The 16,343-nt window shown below is 36.0% G+C and overlaps 1 protein-coding gene across 5 annotated transcripts in view; it reads left to right on the forward strand.

Annotated features, from left to right (window-relative positions):
• The window catches only part of col24a1 (collagen type XXIV alpha 1 chain), a 233,242-nt gene that overhangs the window by 86,227 nt on the left and 130,672 nt on the right, over positions 1-16,343 (forward strand). For all 5 annotated transcript variants that reach the window (XR_010005351.1, XM_062978066.1, XM_062978065.1 and 2 more), the window contains exons 14-19: positions 224-268; positions 6,249-6,302; positions 6,399-6,443; positions 6,872-6,925; positions 10,579-10,632; positions 11,663-11,716. Coding sequence is in view for 4 of the 5 variants with exons in the window: in XM_062978066.1 (XP_062834136.1) it covers positions 224-268; positions 6,249-6,302; positions 6,399-6,443; positions 6,872-6,925; positions 10,579-10,632; positions 11,663-11,716 (306 nt within the window). In the remaining variant the exon portion in view is untranslated. The remainder of the gene's footprint in view (positions 1-223; positions 269-6,248; positions 6,303-6,398; positions 6,444-6,871; positions 6,926-10,578; positions 10,633-11,662; positions 11,717-16,343) is intronic.

Here is a 16,343-nt window from a genome sequence, read left to right on the forward strand (position 1 = left end):
CAACTGCCATGTTTTTTTTTCTCATTGACTATCACGTATAGGGTTTCAAAGAGCAGAGAAGGACCAAAGGTAGAGACGTTCTGTATTTTGCAATATATTGCTTATTGTTTTCATCCTTTTCTGAACATTGTTTTTAGGAACATCGCTATATTTATTTTATAGAACAGAAATACAATAACAGCAACAATACATCAGGTTTTTTTCCAATTTATTTTTCCCAAAGGGAACTGTTGGTGGTGCTGGCCCTCCTGGATTTCCTGGACTTAGAGTAAGTAATAGTATATATTTATTAATTATTTTAATTTATTTTTTTGAAAATGTCATATAATTTTATTGTATATTTGAGAAAACTGCAAATGTATTCTTCTGAGAAAAGAGAAGCCCATGAAAATAATAATTGGTGATCATGGGATGATTTTTTTCCCCTGGATCAGATCATCTCACTCTATGTGTATGAGATCCTAAGCCATTTGAGATTGATTTCAAAAACAGCAGGATATTCGTTAAACCTTTGTTCATGTACCTGTGACCGTGTACCTTGAAGCATTCTCTTACTTAGAAAATAGATAAAATGTTTTATTCAAATATTCAATTTTGCTTGATTTTTAAAGGCATGCTCATACTTTGACAAGGCTTCATACAAATTAAAAGCAATTTCTTTTCCGGCTTTGTGAGGACTGAGTTTTCAGTCACAAGTTGTGGCTATATTCTTTAATCATCATATTACATTATGTGCTTTTCAGTGCCATAGTTTTGATTCCTCACAGCATTCTTGTATTTTGTTTCCTGAAACAGAAATGCTAATGTGTTTCTCTTGGATGTCATTATGTAGCAAGTAGCGCAAGTAGAAAATATTTCTTCCCTGCCATGGAAATGTATCTCTATTCAATACTTGTAGAAAACCTTAACTTCAATCCAAGTTCACATGCAAGTCTAGATCAACACACAGACGTTATTTCTCTTTCTTTATTAGAGCTGGAATGGTTTCAGCTGGCCTTGAGATCAACACAGTCTTTGCCACATGCATATTTCCATAACATCAACATTAGACTGATGGTTTCTAGACAAAAGTATATTAAGCCATTGCCAATTCAGTGCTTACAGCCTGTGGCTGAGATCCGAAGCACACTTACTTGGAAGCTATTTCTAGTGAAATCAGTGACGCTTAGTTCCAATTAAGTGTGGTTTAAATCAAATCCCAATATTCTACTGTAAAAAAATCTAAACAACTGGATAGAAACCAAGGGAGGCTTTGCCAAAAAGCTCTAAGACTAATAGTATGGTGGCTGCTTTTGAAGTTTGTGGAAATAAATGATGTGAATAAATGTGTGTACATTTAAATGAAAGGAGAAATTACATAGTTTGCAATGAAAAAGGTACCTACTCAAATCTTTGTGTAAAAGGGCCTCTAAGAACAGTCAACAACTGTTGGCTTTATAGTCATCTTTTTCATGGGATATTTGATGCCAGTTTGCTTAGTTTTGAGCAATTTGAATCCTTTTGCATATACAGTAGAGTCTTACTTATCCAACACTCGCTTATCCAATGTTCTGGATTATCCAACACATTTTTGTAGTCGATGATTTCAATAAATCGTGATATTTGGTGCTAAATTCGTAAATACAGTAATTACTACATAGCATTTTTTCGTATTGAACTATTTCTGTCAAATTTGTTGTGTAACATGATGTTTTTGGTGCTTAATTTGTAAAATCATAACCTAATTTGATGTTTAATAGGCTTTTCCTTAATCTCTCCTTATTATCCAGCATATTTGTTTATCCAATGTTCTGCCGGCCCGTTTATGTTGGATAAGTGAGACTAGAGTCTATTATTAGTATTATTACTAGTATCTATTATTAGACACAGGTAAATTGGCAGGGGTGTTCATGTTTGGTTTGGTTTGCTTTGGTGATTAATTATTTTTAATATATAAATGACAAATTCAGCAAAACCATATATAAGATGGGAAAAAACGTTTCCACCTACATCAAACAGACCTTCAGACAATTCTGTTCTGCAGCTCAAAAGTTTATTTAAGTGTATTCACTTAAGTGAAGAACATTAGAGATAGGAAAAATTAGAACTTCTGGATTTATAGGCTTGGCATTATTAGAAACTCCTGGTTCCAATGTGGAAGATGGGCATCTAGCATTATCCACCCACTTTGGAATACTCTGTCCTCTGTATTTTATAACTGGTACCTTGAATACAGCTTAGTTTATTTCAGTGTAGTTGAAGAAGGTGAAGCTTGGAACATCTTGCCTTAATATTGAAATATTTTATTAGTTGTTTAAGTGTGTTTCTCTGAATGTTTGTCCCTGTGGGTAAATGGGGAGTGCCACTTATTAACCTACCTAACTGTTATCTAAAATAGTACAGTCTTAATAAGCTGGTATTGCAGGAAGTAATGGGAGAAGAAAGATTAAACCTTAATTGAAAAGCTGCCTTTGAATTTCATGCAACTTCTAGTCTATTTCTAGTTTTTGCTATGCCTTAAGGCTGTCTTGTCTCAATCCTGTAATGTGTGCAGAACTGTTAATAACAGGATCTCTTACTCATAACTGAAAGCCAGCTTGATCACATGTAGCAACAACTTTCCACACAGTTTTCATTGGAAGTGTTTAGATGACCACAGTGTGCCAGGCAAACTTTTGTCTTTTATGTGTTTTATCAATCATGTGACACCAGTCTTCAACCATTTTCATCAACTCCCTGCTTGTTTCCAAGCTCAACTCAAAATCTCTAGTGGCTTATAGCCACGAAACAGGAAGGACTTACCTTCATTCTGTATGAACCAATCTGTAATCTAAAAAGCCCATCACACCTTTTAGAATAGTTAGACTGTTGGGTATACAAGACAGAGCCCTATAATACAGCACCTTAGGAAGGACATTGGTTCCTTCATTTTTATGCTTCAAAAGACTTGTAATAAAAACTGTATTACTCTATTTAATTTTAATTAATGTTACTATCTCTCTCTCATTTAGAAAAGATCTGCAGTCTTGTTTTTTATTCAGATGTTTTGCTACACAGTATAGCCCCTGTCACCATGGAATTGATATACCATAAATAGTTTCATTTATCCAGTTTTGCTTATTCACATATTCTTGCTACCTCCATTGTTTGTTCCATTAAAAATCATAGGGTTTGCTATTATGCATAGTTTCACATACCCATGCAAAATTTATTTATTTATTTATTTGCAGCATTTATATTCCGCCCTTCTCACCCCGAAGGGGACTCAGGGCGGATCACATTACACATATAGGCAAACATTCAATGCCTTTTAACATAGAACAAAGACAAACAAACATAGGCTCCGAGCGGGGCTCGAACTCATGACCTCCTGGTCAGAGTGATTCATTACAGTTAATTGCACTGGCTTGCTCTCCCGCCTGCGCCACAGCCTGGGCCAAGAATTTATCCCCCTAAGACATGGTGGGGGTCAAACTGTACTAGTTTCTGTTCTGTTTTATTGTTGTTTTACTTTTCATATCGCCTAGAGTGCTCACTGATCAGAATTGTCATTATCCATATTTCTAATAATTTAATAAAACATGCAGTTTCTGCATTTGTTTTTTAATCAGACCATTATTAAGAATGAACTCCTTAGGATTAGTTCTGCTCAGGTAATCAGATGAGACCTTACGTCATCTACTACTACGACTGTCAGAAATTCTGTATACGATATACTGAAGAAGTAGGCTTTGTCCTTAATAGCATACAGATTTTGCTGAGATTTTATTTCTTTCTCACCTTGTACTGCTAGCTCTCTGGGCAGCATTAATGTAAATAATTTAAAATACAGTGAAAAATACCATTTATATAAAAATTGCAAAGAGGAGATAAATTTAAAAAACCTAGCACTGTGAACAAACTTATAATTCATATCTATGTCTGGATCACCATTTAAATTATAGGGCTCATTCTTGGAATAGTTTTTAAAATTAGACATCTACTTTTAGTTGCTCTGCTGAGTCTCAAAATCTGTAAGATTTACTTTTTTAAAGGGTTTTGGTGTGATTTAACTGATCTTCACCACAGTTGATCCAAATCTGTTATTTTAACACATTCTCATGTTGAGCTGGGGCCCCTGGTGGCACAGTGCGTTAAAGCGCTGAGCTGCTGAACTTGCGGACCAAAAGGTGCCAGGTTCAATTCCCGGGAGCAGAATGAGCGCCCACTGTTAGCCCCAGCTCCTGCCAACCTAGCAATTTGAAAACATGCAAATGTGAGTAGATCAATAGGTACCGCTCCGATGGGAAGGTAATGGCGCTCCATGCAGTCATACCGGCCACATGACCTTGGAGGTGTCTACGGACAACGCCAGCTCTTCGGCTTAGAAATGGAGATGAGCACCAACCCCCAGAGTCGGTCACGACTGGACTTAACGTCAGGGGAAAACCTTTACCTTTTTTTAATGTTGAGCTATCTATGCAACATCTCTTCTTTCCCCACAATTCATCAACAGATACAATGGTTTTGGAGGTTTAACAGGAGTGGTTAGGGTGGCTACTTTATTACGGTTGCAGAAAAAGGGAATGAAAGAAACAGGTATCCATGTGAGCATGTATGTGCTTGACAAGTCACCTGTTGGCTTAGGTTAACCCCATGAATTTCCTAGGGTTTTCTTTAGCAAAGAATACTTCGAGGTGGTTTTGCCAGTTCCTACTTTTAAAATGTAGCCTACAGCACCTGATATTCATTGGTGGTATCCCATCCAAGTACTAAACACAGCTGAGACTACTTAGCTTTCAATATCAGACAGCCTCTATATAAACTGGCCTAGTCACTGCTGTCTGCAGAGGAGGTTTTGTTCTAGGTGTTATCTCCATCTCAGTTGATGGGAGTGAGAGATGGGGCCTTCTCTGTGATGCTCCTTGGCTCTAGAACTCCTCCCCTAAAGAAGTAAAAATGACCCCTTCCCTTCTCTCATTTTAAAAACTGCTTAAAACATAATTTTGTTCTTTAGCTTGCGGAAAAGAGAAGGATTCGAATATTATGTTTTACAATCTTGAATAGAACATGGCACCTCGCACTGGCTTGTTGGTGGCAGATTAATTATATAACAATGGTTATTATTATTATGAAACTTTTAAACAAAACCTGCAGTAGATCCCACCGTGAAACTTTTGTATCATGTTAAGTGGCATGCTTAATGTTAATGTGCTTAAATGCTGTGTTTATAAACTTCAAGAAGACAGATATCAGGCATATTATGTATAGAACAAACCATTAAAATCTACCGATAAAGAACATAACTTCTTTTAATGTCTCCTTGGATTGATGTCAGATTTATATTGATCAGTTAAGCATCCTTTCCTTGATTTTTATATTTTGAAGGCTACATTTTATTACTAATCACTATAGAAAGTTTTACAGAGGTTTTTTCTCTTCATTTTCTGGCCATGGTCTGGTTTTATTCTGAATAGTTTTATTCTAAATATAAGCAAAATGATCTTTGAATCTTGTAAAAAGAAGTATTATCATCTCTCAAATGTAGAATGGGTTATTTTGCTCTTGATTGCACATCCCCTGTTTTCTTTGACATAAAATGGTCAATCCTATGTCCAACCTATAGACAAGAACTCATAAAATGTCTTGATGTACTTAATCTTAATGTCAATTTTAACTTCAATGTTAAAGTTAACTTAATATTACTGGTCCAATACAAGTCTTGGTGTAAACTATCAGCATGGGTTTTAGATGGGCTTCTAAATATATTCATGTTGAGTTCAATTTATGACCATGTTATCATTGCATTTTCTTGGCAACATTTATTCATAGGATGTTTGCTTTTTCCTTTTTCCCTTAAATAATGAAGGTATTTGAAAGCAAAAATGGCCTCCATCATTGGTAGGGGTGGTATAATTCCTAGGAATTGAGGAAGTCAGCCTACAGACCTGAGGAAATTGGTCATCTCTTATATATGGATGCTTGCAGTTACTGACCTATCTGAATCAAATTGCTCTTATCCATTGTGAGCCAATGATTGGCACTTGTAGCCATTTTAAAGTTGAAGCAAGTACTCAGAATAACCCTGCAATGCCCTGTCTGGTGGAGTCATAATTATATACACTACGTTTCACAACCCTTAAATTATATCCTCATTATCTTTCATCTGGACCAACAAATGTCAGGGCAATCATAGAACTCAAACAGTAAATATGCTATATTTTTATAGACAAGTTTGTTCACTGTGAGAATAAATGCATAGAGTTATTGTGTTGTTTATTTTTGTTTAGGGTGTTGTGGGACCAGTAGGGCTATCTGGACCACCTGGAATTCCTGGACCTCTGGTAAAGTATCATGTAGCACAACACAAACATTGCACTTTAAATGTCTTTCTGCCATACAACAAAGTCATTTTATTATTTTATTTCTCTTTTGCATAGGGTCTTCCAGGGAGTATGGGGCAACCTGGATTGAAAGGTGATAAGGTGATCTAAATAGTTTCATTATCAGAGTTATTTTGACTTCAAACTTCACATACCTTAATCTTTTTTTTTAAAGCACCTGCAATAAAGTTCTGTATTTCATTGCTTTGTTTTGTATAAGCCACAAGAATCTCCACAAAGATATGCTTCCAACTGCTTTAGTTCTCACTACTGTGAATAATCACATCAAACTATAGCCTGTTTTAATTATTAAGGGCTTTAAAGTTATATAATAATAATAATAATAATAATAATAATAATAATATAAATAAATAAATAAATACTTTATTTTTATATCCAGTAGCAGTGCAACATACTTGGACTATTAAATAGCAAATAAATGTTGGAATGTATCTGTGGCATTGAGGTTGTGGAAGGTGTCGTATACATCGATTTCTTTACGTTGCTGAATGTAATGATGCATTATTTAGGGTGAACAAGGCATGGCAGGAGAGCAAGGGGAACCAGGCTACCCAGGAGACAAGGTAAGTAGAAACAATAGCATTTTGTAAAGCCTTAATCTTCTCAGAAATGTCTAGCAGGTTATTGTTCATGAATGCCTATACAAAGCAACCATATTTTCCATATTGTTGTATATCCATCAATTATTAAGAACTAAATCTTATACGGGATTCCCATTGTCCTAATGGACAAGATCCAACATTTTAGCATAATTCGGCCAGTGGGACCTTCTCTTTTTCTCACTCCTTTTTTCTTGCCTTGTGCAGTTCTTTGCACTGCCCAGAAATTTGCTCTAGAGCAGGGGTCCTCAAACTTTTAAAGTAGAGGGCCGGTTCATTGTCCCTCAGATTGTTGAAGGGCCGAATTATCATTTGAAAAAAACAACTGAACAAATTCCTATGCCACTGCACATGTCTTATTTGTAGTGCAAAAAAACCCCCCAACAACCATTTATTTATTTATTTGTTTATTTATTTGCTACATTTATACTCCACCCTCTCTCACCCAGAAGGGAACGCAGAGCGGCTTACAAGTTGTATGTACATACAATATATTATATTATTAGCATAGCACAATATTAGCATTATATATTGCTATATTGTACTATACCATTATACCATATTATTATTACAGTAGAGTCTCACTTATCCGAGCTAAACAGGCTGGCAGAACCTTAGATAAGTGAATATCTTGGATAATAAGGAGGGATTAAGGAAAAGCCTATTAAACATCACATTAGGTTATGATTTTACAAATTAAGCACCAAAACATCATGTTATACAACAAATCTGACAGAAAAAGTAGTTCAATACACAGTAATGTTATGTTGTAATTACTGTATTTACAAATTTATCACCAAAATATCATGCTATATTGAAAACATTGACTAGAAAAATGCCTTGGATAATCCAGAACCTTGGATAAGCGAGTCTTGGATAAGTGAGACTCTACTATAGTAATATTACATTTAATATATAATTAATATTATTATATTATACAATATTATTACATTGTATTATTATTATTAGCCACCCTGAGTCCCCTACTGGGTGAGAAGGGCGGGGTAGAAATACTGTAATAAATAAATATATTGTATTACATTATAATATTATTATCAATATTATATGTATACACAATATATTATATAATTTACCATAGCACATTATTAATAAATGAATGAACAATACAATATTTAAAAATAAAAACAATTTTAACCAACATAAACCTATCAGGATTTCAATGGGAAGTGTGGGCCTGCTTCTGCCCATTGAAATAGTCAAGTTAAGTAGGATTGTTGTTGTTGTGTGCCTTCAAGTCATTTCAGACTTTGGGCAAGCCTAAGTCTAAAACTGAGGGTGGGGGCCAGGTAAATGACCTTGAAGGGCCGCATCCGGCCCCCGGGCCTTAGTATTGTGACCCCTGCTCTAGAGGATTTTCCACTGCTCAAGTATAGATCTGAGTGGCTGATCTAGATTCTTCCCCATCCATCCAGTCGAGACAAGAGAGAGAACTGCTTCTGTAACACTGCAACTGGTTCGCAGCCACTGGGGTCTATTCCATAATCAGTGTGTTTACGATTGCAGCCATGGTGAAAAAAATGAGTGCTCAAATACAGTATAATATAAGCTAATTTCCAGATCTAGGATTTATGTGGCTGTCTCCAAAAAAACCCCAAAAACTAGTAGGCTTCTGTTGCCATAATAATAATTTTTCCATTACATACCACAATATTCAGGTAACTAAATATTGCATCTAGAGAACCACAAGTAAGTCCCACAAGACTCTTCAACTTACAAAGGCTGAAAGAGAAATTGTAGTATCTCTGTGTCCTATCTGCCTATCCTGCCCTACATTTTCTTTCTTGGTTATGTCTGAAACTGTCAAGAGTCAGATGCCAATTTGATAGCAAAACAGAGTTTATTCAAGAGATAGTCCAAAAAATAGACACAAACACAAAAGATGGCTTTAAACACTTAACTTTCAGTGTTTTAAAGCAGTCCAAACAAAAATATATCAGAAAGTATGCTTTAGCAAACAAACCGGATTATCCAAGCAAATAATCCAGATTAAACAAAAGGTGCTTCAATTCAGCTCTAAACAAACTAAGTTGTCTTGGAAAAGCAGCCAAAACAAAACAACGACTTGGAAACTTCCAAAAAACTCCCAAGAGTCACATGCTAGCAGTTTTAACACAAAGCTCTAAACAGAAACCAAAACCGGGCAAAGGAGCTTGTAAACAAACTTGGAGCCGGTGCAAAAGGGAAGGTACGGCTCCAAGCCCTTACTGCGGCAAGCAACAGGCTTTGGGGATTTAAAGGGACAGTGCAAGAAGATGTCGTCAAACTGGTCCGGAGTCGAAATAGCAGGAACAGCAGCAAACCGCTTCGAGAGTGCAGGTAATGCCAGGAGCTCAAGGGACAAAGCGAAGAGACGTCGTCAGGTTGATCCAGGGTCAGGACAGGAGACAGCAGCAGGGTCAGGAGGCAAGCCAGAAGTCAAGAGCCGTGGGTAGACCAATCAGAGAGCGAAGGCAGAAACAGGGTTGAATTCCAGTCCAAGGTCCAGAGGTTGAAGTCATCAATTCAAGGTCCACGAAATGGCACAAAGAGCCAAGGCAACGGAGGCAACAGCAGATCTGAAGCAAAGTCCCAGTCCAGTCTTCTTTAACACGTACAGGAATCCCAATGGCGCCCAGCAACACCTTGCCACACGCAAAGTGAAGTGACCAAACATTCCCAATTTATCCCAATTCTCCCTGGGTGTCCAAACACCAACACCCAAAGAGCAGGTGTCCCAAATCCTTAATCTGAATCAGAACTCCACACAGCTAAGGCTCATGGATCGGGTGTGCCTAATTCTTCATCAGAATTCCAATCATCCTGCCCATGCCCAACACCATGCACACCTGAGGATCCATCCTCCCTCCTCCAAACAGACCAAGTGGGATCTGCTTCTGAAGATACCCAAGGTTCAGCAGTATCCATGGGCCCCAATTCCCCAGGCATCTCTGGTGCCCGTGCCCAGTCAGTGCCCACTTTCTCAGCCACCACCTGTTCCCCAGCATCCATTTCTTCCACAGACTCTCCATCTGAATCTTCCATAGAAGATTCCCCATTGAGGTCCCTAATTCTCTTTCTGTGCAAATCCTCCAAGGAGCCCTCCTCGCAAGGGTTTTTCCTTCCTCTCCTGATCCCACCACTATCATCCACAGTCCCCGAAGGCGCAGTCACAACAGAAACAACCTATAATGCTAGGAGAATATTCTGATCCACAGGGCCTCCTATCCTGCTTGGCATCCGGTAATGTTTATATCTCCCAAACAGGATGGAGATGCAGGAAGGCTATTAGGTATTTTACTTTGCTTTGAAATTTCTGTAACTCTTGCTGAAATATTCAGGAGAGGCGTTCTCTCTAGAAATCTCTATGTCCTCCAACTTGACTGAAGGCAATTACACACATAAAGGGAGAACATTTTAAATGAAATCTATGGATAATCAAGTCTTCAAAAGTCAAAAACAAAAATGTAGAGCGATGACTGTGTGTATATGGGGGAAAAATCAAAGTAATAATTATTTGGGCTGTGCTCCAGATCTAGTGCATGTACAAAATATTCAGCAAGTATATGCAGCCATGATTTTCACTTAAATTGTAGCAAGTCTTACTGTTTTTCTCAAAGGGTGTTGCTGGTTTACCAGGACCACCGGGAGTTAGAGGAAAACCAGGCCCCCTGGTATGTCTTAACATCTATTTTGTTGGTATTTTAAAAATATTTTCTTAGGTTTTTATGGAAATATTGCCTGCAGAACCCTATCATCATTGTAACTATAACTTTAACTGGCAGTATTTAACTGTGAGTTTACTACCAACTGCATGTAACTGTTAGTTTGAATAACATTTGGCACATGGCTGTAAAATAAAAAGTATTAAAATAATGTAAAAATAACAGTATTAAATTCTAGAAACAATTCTCCTGTATGTATGTGGTGAATAGGCAGAGTTTTCAAAGATTTCTCTTCATGAGGAACTCCTGAAGTTCTGACTGCTTCATTGAAAATATCTGATGGCATGCATCTCTAAGATAGGCAGTTGGGTTTTTCACACTTAAAGAACACTAGTGATAATTATGTTTTATAATTGAAATAGTATTAGGAACAATGTAAGGGGAAAAGGCTTGTAAAGAATTTCATTATGTCACAAAAACTGGTTTGGAGTTTAGCCAATTTGAGTAAAATAAGAGAAAGAATACAAAAACAATGTATCACATTACAAAATAAAGGCATGCTGATCATAACATGCTATAGAAAGTAGATTGATTATAACATAATTATAATCATATTTTACAAAAGACATTTTGTAAGACAACTTCAAATTACAAAGATATTTTACAGAGTGAAGGCATATGCAGTTTTTAAATCAGATAACAAGTATCAAATCATTCATGTTCATTTTCTCAATTATAAGTTCTATGTTTATAGTTTATTTTTATTGCTCCATATATTTCTATATACGTGTTTCTCCCACAAACGTATAGTCCTGCCATCCTTACTGTACTTGATAGTTTTGCTAACTACCACAACTATATATAGAATACAGTTATTTCCGGGATACAAGGAATCATTTTTATCACTTAAAAGCCTGTGTTTTTCGTTTCTCAAAAGTGTAGCATGACAATTTGATGTTTTACTAAGACATATAAAGAGCATGTTATGCAGCTCTGTTCAGGAAAAAAAATGAATTTATAATGCAACTTCTACTTTTAGGGTAAAATAGGAGATTCAGGACCCCGGGGACCATTGGGTCCTCCTGGACCTGAGGTAAGAATCATTTAAAATGATTTATTAATACATTATATCTTTGCATAAAAACAGTGCAAATAGTTCAAGGTTTTGTTTCTTTTGAAATATGAGTGATCCTATTTTACATTGTGTCACACTCCAGAGCAGGACTCCCTCTGACTTGAGACACTACACCAGCTTGGTAAAAGCAGCAAGCAGTTTATTGTAGAATATATGTAGGCAAAGCAATAAAAAAACAGTAAAAAGATATCAATTGAAGATCCAAGATTATCCATAGATCTTCAGAAGAAAACCAGGTCCAATATTACATATAAATCCATAAAGTAAGGCACATGAAAACAAGAAACCAAAACAGCAGGAACTCTTAGGCAAAGAAACTTAAACTTGACAACAGCTTGATACATGGAACATGGAGGACTTGAAAACGAAACATACATCTTGAACTGAGATTCTAGTTTCCCATGAATCATTATAAACCCTTCACAAAAGTTGAAACTGACAGGAAAGCATTCTTTCTCACTCTCCCACTAGATAACAGGTTGTTATCTTTCCTTTGCTGTAAACTAGTAGAACGCCTGAGATTCTGAAGGCTCTGCTTTTGTTTACTAAAACTTCATTTTCTGTCCAAGGTTTCACTACCCTCTCTCTCAGCACCTGGCAAAGCAACCCCAGCATCATTTTCAGGCTGCTGCTCTGAGAAAACCAGTGAAAGGTCTTTCTCAGAAATGCAACCTTGCTCAGGTCTCTCTTCCGAACTTAACTCCAGCCTGAGCCCATCATCAGGACCATCATCCCCATTCCCATCATGAATATCAACATGAACATCATTCCCATGATGAACATCATCCTCACCATCATTCCCATCAGACACAATCGCAGGCTGAACAGGCTGATACACAACACATTGCATTAACTTTTGCTTAACATTATAGACAAACATATATAAGATTAATATATATCTGTGAATATTATCAATACATTAAACATTTTTACTAAATTTTTGTAATTTTGCTTTTTATATCTCATCTCAATATTTCCTTCTCCCCTCTTTTTCTGATATAAATTGGACATACTGTATTTCAACAGTTTTTTCTATATTATGTCTTCTATATTCTTATATTCCTCTCTTCCTTCTCAATGTAATTATTTCACCAATCCACTCCTACATAAAAAAGAGATTTTGTTTTATTTTAATTTATCCAGCATTCTCAATGTTTTTCTTATACAACAGGACTTTCCTCAAATAGCAACATGCTTTAACATGTTTTTCCCATTGGAATGGACTCTCATATAGTTCACATAGGCTTTGCTTGTCTGTCTGAACAGAATTTGAAAACCCCTGGAATCTACTTTTCCACACAATTTTCAAAATAGTAGGATGCAAATGAAAGCAGGATTTTTATTGGGGGGGGGGGGGTTGGTTCTTGGTTCCATACGCTAAGAACTGATGCTGCGCAAAATAAAATGTAACCATGAGCGTTCAAAACTAATCTATAGAAAAGACTCGGAGCTGCAGAATCAGAAAAGGGAAAGAGAGAATAGAAGTAGAAAATGTGACTCTTGGATAACAACTTTCATATACCCTCACAGATAAAGTTTAATTATCAAACTCTTCCTTTCCTTGTTATTTAATACAAATAACATTTAATTCCAGAAATTTATAATTTCTAAAAAGTAAAAAAAAAAAAAAACCCGAGTAGAAGCATGTGATATACAGAATCAACATGGTAATTAAAATAAGAAGCATTACATCTATCAAAAAGTTCCAAAATTGTGGACAGTACATTTTAGCTCACTCTTTGCCTGTTAAATAGTTACACTCTTATGGCCTATTCTTTAAAGCTTTTTGATTTATGTCTTTACCCAACAAGGGAATTACAAATTTAGGAAGTAAAGAGACACCACTGCTTCCTTATTTAGTGTAAGAATTCTTGAAGATCATACAAAATGTGGCTTGTCTTTGATTCAGAAAAACTGGTATCACTGGTTCTTTCCTCCACTCTTGAAAAATAGAAATAAACCTTAAATTTATAGCTTAATTGGTGAAAAGCTGACTTTTAAAACTTCAACAAGTTTACTTGCTCCAATTACATTTTATATTTTGCTAATACGTTGTTAATGCTTCTGGTATTATAAAAATGCATCAAAAGGCATAGTTGTAAAATAACTTAGAACAATATATATAATGTGTTACTTACTGAATATAGATGATATTACCAATTCTATCCTTCTGTCTTATGAAATACACATTTAATGGCCATAGAAATTGAGCCCTAAAGCCATCTTTAGGGCAAAAGATATCAAATAGGACATGGGATGGCTGGATATCTCAGAAGACAGGGAAAGATGGTAGGGAATAAATGAGGGTGATTTCCTCCACTTTCCCCCCTTCCCACCCGATGAGGTCCTACCCTGTTTCCCTGAAAATAAGACAGGGTCTTATATTAATTTTTGCTCCCAAAGATGCACTAGGTCTTATTTTCAGGGGATGTCTTATTTTTCCATGAAGAAGAATTCATATTTATTGTTGAACAACAAAATGAACATTTATTATATACTATAAAGTAGTTGTCATCACAAACCAGCATAACCAGACAAACTATGAATCCTGTCAAGAATTTCTTGTTACTACCACTATTTACATGTACAACAATCCATGGTACCTCTTGCAGTTTAGGTTTCACAAGGTTTCCACGCTGATTTCTCTCTATTCTAGTTTCAATGTAGTCATGAATGATGAATAATATAATATAATAATAATATGATAATATAATAATAATATAATCTACAATATATTAATGAGATAATATAGTAATAGGATATAATAATAACAGAATATGATAATAATATGGTATTAATAGGATAATATAATAATGGGATATAATAACAGAATAGCATAATAATATAATAATAATAGGATAATATAATAGAATAATAGAATGGAATATAATGATATAAAATATATTAATAGGATAATATAAAATGGAATATAATAATAACAACAGAATAATAATATAATAATATGAAAATATAATAGAATAATAATAGAAAAATAATATAATGATATAATAATAATAGAAAAATATAATATAATGATATAAAATATATTAATAGGATAATATAATAATGGGATATAGTAATAGTAACAGAATATGATGATAATAATATGTTAATAGAATAATAGTATAAAATAATGTTTCATGGCATAGGATAGGAATAAGGATGAGAGGAGAATCCCAATACGTCCTGTACCTTTAAGAAGCAGAAGGAGCAGGACGAATGGAAAGCCCTCTTCCTTCCCTCCCACCCTCCCTTGCTCTGGCTCCAGGAGCCAATCAGAAGCCTTGGGGGCGAAGGGAGCATGGCCAGGAGAAGGAAGAAACGGCAGCGCAGCAGCAGCCACGGAAGGTTCTTCAAGCCGCGGCTGGGGGACAGGCAAGGCAAGGCCAGCCAGGGAGGGAGGCACAGAAAGCAAGCACTTTCTCTCCCTCCCTCCGGTGTGTATGAGGAGTGCTGCTTTAGCCCTGCAGCCATGCTTCCCAATGGAACCCTGCTGCAGCCTTAGTTGCTAGGTCTTACTTTCAGGGGAGGCCTTATATTTGGCAATCCCCCCAAACCCCTACTAGGTCTTATTTTTGGGGGAGGTCTTATTTTAGGGGAAACACGGTAACTTTTTTCCTTTTGATGCTGAATGCATTTTTTCTCAAAAGGATCTCCTTCACAGACTAGACTTCGTGTAAAGAAGACATTAATTATTCTTTTCAATGAACACTTCATTTAATCCCTAAATTACAGTGGACTATCACTGTGTGCATAATTGTCTCAGAACAGTAAAGCAAATGGGAGTCAGCAACTTGTATGTTTTGTGCTCAGAACTTTGGAATCAAAGCTATGAAAAATGGGGAGGCTTGACAGTACTATTCATCAATAGTAACAAAATGTAGTGTTTTGTCTCATGGATCATTGGCTGCATTATTTAGCTCTTAAAATGTTTACCTTCAAACTATGTTTCATTTCATAGTGTGGTGTCAAGAAGTTCTGAAGACAGCACCTTAGGAACAGGATTGCCCAAGTCCCTCTGTTCAGCATTACTTTTTATAAAGTGACAACAGCTGTCAGATACTAGTTTTGGGGTGTTTGTTTGGTTCCATAATTTAATGTATTAATATTTATGAAGAAAATAGAAATGTGAACTGCTCATTTCTCGAGTACCTCCAGCCTATGGTCATATTAGTTAATTCAACTACTTTGAGCTATATTTCTAAAGAAATACTTCTTATTAAGGTTGCCAGAATGAAATTCCAGTAATAAGAGACACCATGAGAACTATGAGAACTATGAAGCTGTGGTCTTCTGAAATAAGATACATTCCCTTAAAATAAGAGACAGCTGGTCACAGTGTATTACATATAATCCCATTCCCTCACTTTCCAATTTTGCTTTAGGATGTGGAAATTTTAAAATGCAGAACAGTTCTTTTGAAGATCCTTTCAGAGTAGTTGTCTTTGCCTCCTTACAGTGGTATGATTTATAATTAAAAAAATGGAACAAAATAGTGGCTAAAGAATCAGGAAACTAACTCTGTGACTCCCCCTATCGAAACTTAACAATTTGCTTTCCCCCCCCATCAAACAAGGACTTGGCC

The sequence above is a fragment of the Anolis carolinensis genome, chromosome 4 (assembly GCF_035594765.1).
Source record: "Anolis carolinensis isolate JA03-04 chromosome 4, rAnoCar3.1.pri, whole genome shotgun sequence".
Classification (NCBI taxonomy): domain Eukaryota; kingdom Metazoa; phylum Chordata; class Lepidosauria; order Squamata; family Dactyloidae; genus Anolis; species Anolis carolinensis.